The sequence below is a fragment of the Lygodium microphyllum genome, chromosome 26 (genome assembly GCF_053477565.2).
Source record: "Lygodium microphyllum isolate KBCC chromosome 26, Lygodium_microphyllum_v1.1.10, whole genome shotgun sequence".
In the NCBI taxonomy this organism is placed as follows: domain Eukaryota; kingdom Viridiplantae; phylum Streptophyta; class Polypodiopsida; order Schizaeales; family Lygodiaceae; genus Lygodium; species Lygodium microphyllum.
Genome location: NC_141160.1, coordinates 5,686,434 through 5,696,615, shown reverse-complemented (window position 1 = coordinate 5,696,615; position 10,182 = coordinate 5,686,434). Strand labels below are relative to the sequence as shown.

Genomic DNA, 10,182 nt, shown 5'->3' with positions numbered 1-10,182 from the left:
CTTCCACTTCCGATTTTCTGATTTTTTTCATCTTGGTCTGTTGAGGGTTAACATGTTGTTCATATTTTCCCTACAAATAGGGTTCCCATCATCCATAGGCTCTTGAGATTGGTGTTCACTACTACCACTACCCAGTCCATGTCTTGCTCTAACCAATTAGGTCCATTCCATATATTCTCATATCTTGCATCTGAGTGTCTAAATTTGGAGGGTCCATTCCACTAAAACCTCAACTAATTAGGCCACCCTTGGCATAGGGTTAACATCTAAATGGATAAAGTTGGAGGGTCAATTCTAGCAAAATCTCATCTAATTACTAATGTAATTATTTCCTCAAATGATTGGCCCCTTTTTTTTTCATATCTATCCCTAATGCTCCATGCTCTTTCTCCTTAGGTGGTCCTTGACATAATATTTTCCCTCTGTAAAAACAAAATAGGTGTAAGGGAACAATTTTGAGAAGTGCAATTCAACCACAAACTTGATGCCATTTGCATCAAGGAGCTCAATTAGGTCATTTCCTTAAATAATTAGCCTTTTGTTTCAAATTTTTGGCCTTGATGATCCACACTCTCTCTTCTTGGGTTGTCCTTGGCATAGTGTTTAGTTTACATCTAAGTGACTAACTTTTGAGGGACCATTCTAGTAAAACCTCAGCTAATTAGTATCTCAATCATTTCCTTAAATGATTGGCCCTTTTTTCTCTAGCTCCATGCTCTCTCTCCTTGGATAGTGCTTGGTATAGTGTTTACCCTCTCTGCAAATAAAGCAAGTGTGTGTGAACAACCTGCGAAGTGCACTTTAACCACAAGATTGATGTTGTTTGTGTCAAAGAGCTCAAGAACATCTTGCTGTGGTTTTCTCCCATCATAGAGCTTACACATGCATGTCTCTCAGCTTTAAGACCATTAATGGCCATTGTGAATGCTAGTGCATACAATACCTTACCTAGAGTCTCAACAAGCACAATAATTGCCCCATCAATCTAGATTGACAATACACAACTTCTAAAGATGGTTAGAAGTTCAACCTCTTTGGAATAAGCTTTCAAATTGAAGGGAGAGTGTGGACCTTAACCACCAAATTAACACAAGACATGCATTGCGGGAAGACAAAGGAAGGATGAATGATGAATCCAATAAGCTATGGAGTTTGAATAGGCCCTTCATGCTGAAGCCCATTTGAAACACTTAGAATGATATCTGAGTAGGGTGATCACATAGGAGATAAAGGTGTGCTAGTGTGCATTCATAGCACTATGATTAAGGACCTCGTAGCGTGTCTTAACAACGTGAAGGATAAGAGGAAGCATTTAAAGGAATACAAAATACTCTCCTTAGGACAAATGTATGATTCAACAAATATTCTGCTCTCCCTCTTACAAAATACATAATACTCTCCTTAGGGCAAATGTATGATTTAGCAAATTCTTGCTTAGACCTCTTATTGTGAAGGGGGTTTCCCCTAAGTTTTCCGAGAGGGGTTGTAAATTCTTACCTTCCCACTTCATGATAAAATTTCTAATTTCACATATTTTTAAAAAAGGGACTACAACAACTTAGATTGGTTACACACCAAGTGGGGTTGACGCCCACTTATGAAGTGTTAACAAGCAAAGTACTTTAGAGGTTAGAGGTCTGCAATTCTTTACACACCAAAGAGGACATTACCTGTTGTTTGTTTACCTATAACACCCACTTTGGATAGAGAGTCTTCCCTACCTAGTTTGTAAAATGACGAACAAGGGTGCACTTCATTTGCAAAACCAATTAAAAAAATAAGAAATATTATTTTTTACTTGTTTGTAAACAAAATACATCTTTTTTAAAATATGTAAAGATTTCGTGCCCATATCCGCAGCCAATTTCCAAAATTGCATGCCCAAACTCTAGGTAGGGATTGGATGTCTTTAATTTGGTGTGGGACAAGACTTACAGGTAAAAACTCCTCAAAAGTTTTTTGTGGTGTGCAACTTGCAAGGATGAGATCTCAATCCTCAACCATCTTGGACCTCTTTGAAGCAATCAATCAATCCAAGGAGTGTTGTTAGGAAGAAACTAGAATATTCAGCAACCCATGGATGATGGCAGGATATGAGTCCGGACTTGTCAATAAAGGCAAGGTCAACACTTCTAGATATGCATGATCAGTTTTGATACGTTTTGGTGGGCCAACCAACCAACAACACAACCAACGTCAAAAGCAGTATCCGAACGAATGAGATTGATCGTCATCCCATGTATGATTCCGATTAGCCATCCCTGCAATCAGGAAGCTGCATGAAGAAGAGAGGAATTTGATATGAATGGAGACTCTGGAGACTGTGATTCGACCCACAGAGTCAGAGACTCAGATGACAGAGACAGTCGAGCAAAAACCCATAAACCTGCACCATCTACATGTGGTGCGGCCAGACATTAATGGCGAATGCGAGAAGCTGTAAGACTTAAGGAAGAAAAATAAATGCACAGAATTTGAATGTCCGTGTGCATTAATATAGAATTTTGTTTGTCCCGAAGAAAAATATTGGGACACGAATGTACAGATTACATGATACTGCAAGGAAGAAGCCATCATCTACAGTTGGTGAGAGGACTGGATTTCCACTTTAATGGATTGCCCTTGCAGGATCTGTTTGGAGGGGCAATATGGTAAAGTGGAGATCCCCCTGTTTGATCAAGAAGCACCGCATGTCCTTGTGGAACCATCCTTCAGAAAGGAGACCTATTTATGTCCCTGTTCGAAACTACAGCATGAAAAATGGTGGCGGTGATATCTGTGCCTGAGCATTGTCACCTGCTACATTATTTGCGCATTTAGAATGAGGTCGAGTCCTGCTGCAGAGCCGTCCCTCGGCTGCAGTCCGTTCCTCTTTGCAGCCATCCAATGGCCTCCTTCCAGAACCTGGTTCATGGTGCATGGCAGGCTCAAAGCCTGCCAATTGTTCTACTAACATGAGGCATGTTAGTACCACTGCAGCCTAAGGAGTTCTGTGACATGCTGGAAGGACAAGCAAGTTGTACCACATGATAAACAGGCTATGTTGAGCAAAACCTGTTATACCGCACGGCTCATGGCAAACAGGCTAGTTAACTGCTGATGCAGTGGCCTCACATCAGTCTGACTGCCAGGGCTGATTAATCCTGCTTTCATGATGATCAATGAGGAAAGAGGCTGAGAATGCGCCTGGGAGGCGAAGCGGGGGCAGGGCTGGCGCCCTGCGGGGGAGCAAGGTCTGACTGGTGATGGCTGTTCCCAAACAGCTGACTGTGTTGCTGGTGATGGGAATGAGGATGATGGTCAAGGTGAGGCCGCACGAGATTGAGATGATGGTGGCTGTAAAACGGGTCTGAGTTTAGGGGGGAAGGCAAGGGAACAGCAGATGCAGGGGGGTTGTTGAAGAGAGGGGGTGTGAAATGCTGAGAGGAGGGATTAAGGAGATGGATGTTAGGTTGGGGAGAAGCAGCAGTAGCAGGAGGATTCAAATTGACATGAGGAAGGGAAAGCAGGTGGAGCTGCGGGGGAGCAGTATTAATGAGATGGTCCAGGTGGGGGTGAGAGGCAGATGCAAAGAGATGGAAATCAGAGTTGGAGGAGGAATTCGCAGACATGGCCGCGGCCGCACCGCCCGCTCCTCCTGCTGATAGGAGATGGTGGTCGATGCCGCCGGCGGCGGCGCCACCACCCCCACTCTGCACGCGTCTCAGGTAGAGCCTGTACTTCTGCAGGTGGCTGGCCACATTCTCTCGCGTCAGACCCTCCACATTCATGAGCTGCATGATGGTCTTCGGAACCGCGTTCTTGATGCCCAGATGGGACACCGCATCCACGAAGCGCTTGTGCAGCTGCGGCGTCCACACCAGCCTCGGCCTCTTGAGCGTCCGCGCCGCCGCCGCTCCCCCGCCGCCTCCGCCGCCGCTCCCACTCCCGCCCCCTCCCCCGCCAGCCGACCCCGCCCCCTCCCCACCGCTTGCAGACGAATTGTCTTTCTCCACACCTCCCATGCTGCTGTTGTAATTGTTGCCTGCCATCACCACTGCTCCATCAGAGTCCCCACCTTCGTCTAAAAACTCAGCATCCATGGCCAACTGCGGCCTTTTCAACATCAGCACAGGCTTGCTCACTTCAACATGGCTTATACCATTGATGATCCCTCCTCCGACCCTTCCTATGGTCGAATCACTAATCACCTGCTGATCCCTTAGTAAGCCTTTTGAAGCTGCTTTGCCATCGTTTAATGGATTAAGTCCCCATACCCTAAGGTCTTCCCACCCCCTAGCTGCTGCATCTGCAGGATGAGCACCAGGGAAAAAGGGCTGCTTTGTAGCTTGGCTGAACGAGATTCCATAGCCACCAGGTCCACTTGCTTGCATGTCCTGATCCCTGGCGATATTGGCTGCCAGAAACTCTAGCTTATCCGCGACAAGCGGGTTCATGCTGCCATTATTCCTCTCCTGCAGCTGCTGTCTGGAGGAAGCAGGAAGTCCGTTAGGACGTTGATCTACAGAGTTTAGGCCTGAGAGCAGGGATGATTGAATATAAGGAGGAGCTTCTGATCCATTCTGTGCCTCAGGGCAAGAATTATTAGCAGTTCTCGTGTGTGCCGCTCGTTCCATGTCCTCTGCTTGTTCTGCCCCTTCGGCTTCTTCTCCTTCTTTTCCTGATCCCTTTTCGTCCGTCTCCTCGACATCCTGCCTTAGTTTGTCAAGCTTCTTGCTGATGCCGAAGAAGGAAGCAAGGGCAGGAGTGATCAAGGTCTGCGTGATGGGGATGAGCCTCTCAAAAGGAAGCAAATCATGCTGATCAACAAGGTCTCCTTTAATCTCCTCTTGGCGCTCCTGTTTCTCCAGCTCAACTTCTTCTCCCTCTTCTTCTTCCTCTTCTTCTTCTTCTTCTTCTTCTGCTTCTTCTTCTTCTTCTTCAAGTTGTTCCTTGAGGGCATCATCCCCGACCTCCATCATCAGCGCCTGTACATTCACCTGCGACCACGGCATAAGCAGTACAGCTGCTGTTTCTGCTGCTGCACTGTGGCTGAGGCAAGAAAGGTGTTCGCTTCCATGGCGTCCGCAGAAAGGGCCGGTGAATGTTGTACTAGCGGTACTGCATCTGTAACGATACGGCACGAGAGAGAGAGAGGGAAGGAGAGAGAGGAAAGGAGAGAGAAGGTGCAGTTGAGGCTGTTCAGCAAAGCAAGCGGCAGCGTTATAGAGAGAGTGGCAGATGATGCAGGTTTTCAGATCAGATCCACAGAGGAGGCTCAATCTCTGTCTCCGCTGGTCTCTTTTCCGTTCCGCATCCCCCTTCCTCTCTTCTTCCTTGTGTCTGCACGAGAGAGAGAGAGAGAGAGAGAGAGAGAGGGAGAGAGGGAACGAGGGGTTGTTGCGAGTAGGCGGGGGAGAGAGAGAAGGGGCTACAAATATATTGTCTTGGGGGGGAACGAAGAATAAAGAAAAGAATACGAGAGAGAGAGAGAGAGAGAGTGCTACGGGCGAGGATGTGGACGAGGGGGGTCGGGTTCGAACCCTGCCAGTCACACCAAAAGTGCATCACAGACGGGACTCATCAGAAGAGAGAGAGAGAGAGAGAGAGAGAGAGAGAGATGATTGAATCACCGTCCGGGCCGCCTACTTTTCCTTTTTATATCCTCCTTCGTTGTCTTTCAACGGCCAGATTCTGATACAGGGACCTGCCTCCATTAACAATTATTTTTATGCCTAATTATGAGTTTCGAGAAGAACCAGTTACAGTATTTATTTCTCAAAAATTTCGCCTAACCGATAAAAGAAAAGAAAAAATCTGGGGATGTTTTCTCCATTTTATATTTGTTTTTCTTTTTTCTGTTTTTCCTATTTTGCGCCAGCGCCCGCCTCTTCCTCGAGCTCTCTGTTGTGAGTTGTCTCGTGTGCGAATCCCTCTCTCTCTCTCTCTCTCTCTCTCTCTCTCTCTCTCCTGTGGCCTGGCCTGGCCTGCTGCCCTCCTGAGTCCTGCAGCCTGCTGTTGTGTTTGCGTGCGGCCTAGCAACAATTTGATGGGGGGGGGGACTCGGGAGGGTTTTTAGGGGCATTCTCGGACAGCGTGAATGCGTGCCTACACGAGCGTCTAAAGTAGCCAGCCGGTCATAATTGTACCTTCGTTTTTTCTTTTTTTTTTCTTTTCCTTCCATCAATCAATCTGATTCTGATCATCAGCAGACACACACGGTCTCCATCCCTTTGACTAGATGCCCCCCCTCCCCAGGTCAACCAATATTATCGCCCCCATTCACATGCCATGCCCTCCTTGCCTTATTATTATTATTATTATTGTACATTTTAATTTTATTTCTATCCATGTACACCCAAAGGTGGATTGCAGCATACATATCTTTTATGGGGTCTAGGTGGAGATACATTTTATTGGACATCTAGAGGAGCAACCAAGAGCTTTGGGCTCGAGTGGGGCCCGTTTGCAATTGGTAGCATCCCGAATGGTGGAGAGAATTCGATCCAACTCCTCAGCTTCCTCTCGAGAGTCCTTCCTTGCCATCACTCTACCGCACTTGGTCCTTGACTCATCATGATAGCCAATTTTTGGATCTCATAAACTTGTAAATACTACTTCTTACCTCGGTTTAACACAATCTTACTACCTTTCTCAAAAAAGTATATATATATATATATATATTTAAGGAGAAAGCATGAAAACTACAAAGTGAATATATTAGACAAAGAGGTACTTACAGCATAGTTGGGACTTGGGAGAGACCAGAAGCTAGCTTTGAGTACTGGCCAGTGCAAGATCAAGGACTTAAGCAACTAGACAAAAACTTTTGCGGAATTCAGACGATTACCATCCTACCACTATGACCACTCTACATTGAAGCCTGTCATCGTTTGTTATACATATTGATAATTACCAATGTCGGCACCCTACACTTCAACTAGGGCCAACAAAATTAAGTTACTATGCTATGAATGGCACCCCCTTGAGTAAAATGAAAATGAAATCCTTTTGCTTGCTCAATTACTATTCTTTTAGTCTTTTTGTTCTTTAAAGAATAGGCATCAAATGTATTAAAAGTTAAATTGGAAATAGAGGCGACGTTACATATTCACCGAGTGGATACTTAGAGTTCTGTGTGCCATTGAATTTTCTAGCCTTGATATGTTAAGCTTACATACAAACTAGGCGCTCCACGATTTTTGGGGGGAGGGCGGGTGCTGGACGCGTGGCACCCGCCCCTGCGTTCTCTTTCTTTTTTGTGGGGGAGGTGGGGCGCTGCCACGTGGCACCTGCCCCCCACCTTTCCTTAACTAATAGTATAGATGTGGCATAATTGCCTTAACAAAAGGGTGGTGACTTGTTGACAAACATCTTAGCCATCAATGTGGCGTAGGGAAAAGTTGGCATCTAAGAGTTCCACTTTTGCAGTCAGTTGAGCCTTCTTCTCTAGCAACAATTTGATGCTCTCTCCATTAATGATGTCAAGATCCAGCAGGGGGTTGTGAATCTTGGCCTTGATCCTCAGCTTCTTTGCCTTGTCATGCAAAGTAGGCGACAACCTCAAACTTGGCCTTGTGAATTGAGAATTGAAACAATAAATCCCATTTGAAGCTTGAGACAAGATTAAATTTCCGATTTTTAGATACGATATCATTCTTGTTTTTCCAATCAGACCATGAATAAATTCCCCATATCCAAATCCACACCAATGGGGCGATGGCATTAGCCTCTCCTAGCAACAATTTCTTCCAAGATATCGAGTAGGGGTGCCCCTTATATATCAGTTTGCATAGTAGATTCCAAGCAGGTTTATTATGTTGTATATTAGTTTGTGCATTAGATTCCAAGCATGTTGATTATGTTGGCAATTCATGAAGAGATGGGTTATCATCTCCATAGAGGCCTTATGCCTTAGAAAGAATCCGTTTCCCACATTCGATTATAAAGCTCTCTCATGGGTCCAAAGGCCTTTGTAGCAAATTAGCCATAGTATTCTTTCATGGGCACCCTCTTGAGTAAAATGAAAATGAAATCCTTTTGCTGAATCCTCATTTACTATTCTCTTTAGTATTTTTGTTCTTTAAATAATATGCATTAAATGTATTAAAAACTCGACTGGACAAAGAGGCGAGGTTACATATCCACCGCACGGATACTTCGAGTTCTATGTGTCGCTGCATTTTTTCAACCTTGATAATTCAAGCTTCGATACAAAAGTGGCATAATTGCCTTAACAAAAGGCTGGGTGGTAGTTGACAGACATCCTACCCATCCAGTAGTGTGGCATGGGGAAAAGTTGGCATATGAGAGTTCCACTTCTACAATTAGTTGAGCCCTCATCTTTAGGAAGTTTTGCATGCTCTCTCCATCAATGGTATTAAGGACCAATAAGGGGTTGTGAATCTTGGCACTCATCCTCTGCTTCTTCGCCTTATTTATAGCGCAGGTGGCAACCTGGCCTTATGACTCGAGTGGAAACAAGAAATCCCATTTGAAGCTTGAAACAAGATTAAATTTGTGATTTTTAAATACAATATCATTCTTGTTTTTCCAAACATACCACAAATAAATTCACCATATCCAATTCCACACCGATGGAGGGATAGCATTAGCCTCTCCTAGGAATAGTTTATTCCAAGATATCGAGTAGGGGTGCCCTTTGTATATCAGTTTGCATGGTAGATTCCAAGCAAGTGGATTATGCTTGCAATTCATGAAGAGATGGGTTATGGTCTCCATAGAGACTTTATGCATTAGAGAGAGCCCATTTCCCAAGTTCAATTATAAAGCTTTCTCATGGGGTCAAAGGCATTTGTAGAGGATTAGCCATAGTCTATTGTAAACAAAATTTTTTAGGGAGAATGACGAGGGAAAAAATGCTGTGGAATTGTAGCTCCATTACCATTCAATGTTCCATCTATTATTAAGAGAGGAAGTAATGATTCTAAAATCTTATTTTAGTGGGGTAATGGGGAGGAGACCATTGTTAGGTTTCAAAGACAAGGCTTTGATATTGAAGGGAAGCCTAATTCATAAAGTCTTGTGGGATGGCGGGATCTCATGTTATTGGTAGCATCCTTCTATTGGGGTAAGAGCTTATAGGTTTATTTTAGTAGCTCTTCTAGGAGAACCCAATCATTGTTCTGGTGGTCCCAACAAAGGTCACATATTTTCTACCCTTTAGCACATGGGCGCATAAGAGAGTGCCAATGTTGGGCAAGAGACAAGACCATTGGTGGCAAATGTGGATGTGGAGCTACCTATTTTGCATTATAAACAAGTGCCATTAGCCAATCTAAGCTTGTTGACCAATATAGTAATTTCCTCCCTCATGTGCTGGCAATGATGGATTCGGCAAGCAAGCACTTTAGTCTACATTAGACTTTTGGCCATGGCTACCATTGCATAGGAATGCAAAGTCTCTGTGTCAATCCCCAAAGGCTATTCATGAGGTCATGGGGTTCACTATATGTAAACCCTTATTGTTACATGCATTCAAGGCTTACTTTAAAAGACCCCTATTTGTAAATTTATCATGAATAAAGTTGACATTTTTCTTATTCAACCTTGAATATCCCAATTAGTGAAGTACATTATATATGGAATGATTATTGGCTCATGTGAGGTACAAAAATTTAAGCCCAACAAGGTGCAAACAATTTTCACGTATTGACAATTGACTCTAGTCACGTACATACCACTTTGTCCTTGACCATGTAAAGGATGCACATGATTGGCTTTAAAACATAATCATAAAACATTAGAAATGATGAATGACACCTAAAAAGAAGCAAATTCATTGCCCTTGCAAAATGGGGAAGAAACTTCACAATGGAGGATAAGATCCCAAAGGGGGATATGAAGTTGGTGGTTATTTGTCAATGATATCATGCATCCAAATGAAAGGGCTAATAGAGCAAACTGCCTAAATTTGTTGTCCCTCAAAAATAGAGGGAAAAATTCATTGTAAGATTTATGTCCACCCCACATAACAACTATTCCACTCAGATCTCCCAAAGTGGATCTAGTCTTACATGATTAACCAGATTTCAAGAATCTATAGTTCCCTCAACCCTCTCCAAAGGGAGGAGATATTCAACATGGTAATTGTTATAATAAAATAAATACATTAAAAAAACAAAATTAGTGACTGGATCTCATGCTTTGAGTGAAGTGCAACAACATTGCACTATAAGAACT

General features: G+C 43.9%; 1 protein-coding gene across 1 annotated transcript; it reads right to left on the bottom strand.

Moving 5' to 3' along the window:
• Nucleotides 1–1,860: 1,860 nt before the first annotated feature.
• On the bottom strand, nt 1,861–5,388 carry LOC148012963 (uncharacterized). The gene has a single exon (XM_087668234.1). It carries the CDS (start codon nt 4,992–4,994, stop codon nt 3,159–3,161), a length of 1,836 nt encoding a protein of 611 aa, XP_087524360.1. The 5' UTR covers nt 4,995–5,388; the 3' UTR covers nt 1,861–3,158.
• Nucleotides 5,389–10,182: the final 4,794 nt, after the last annotated feature.

Excerpts from the sequence above, each read along its gene's own strand:
- LOC148012963 (XM_087668234.1), bottom strand. The coding sequence starts at position 4,994 with ATGCCGTGGTCGCAGGTGAATGTACAGGCGCTGATGATGGAGGTCGGG.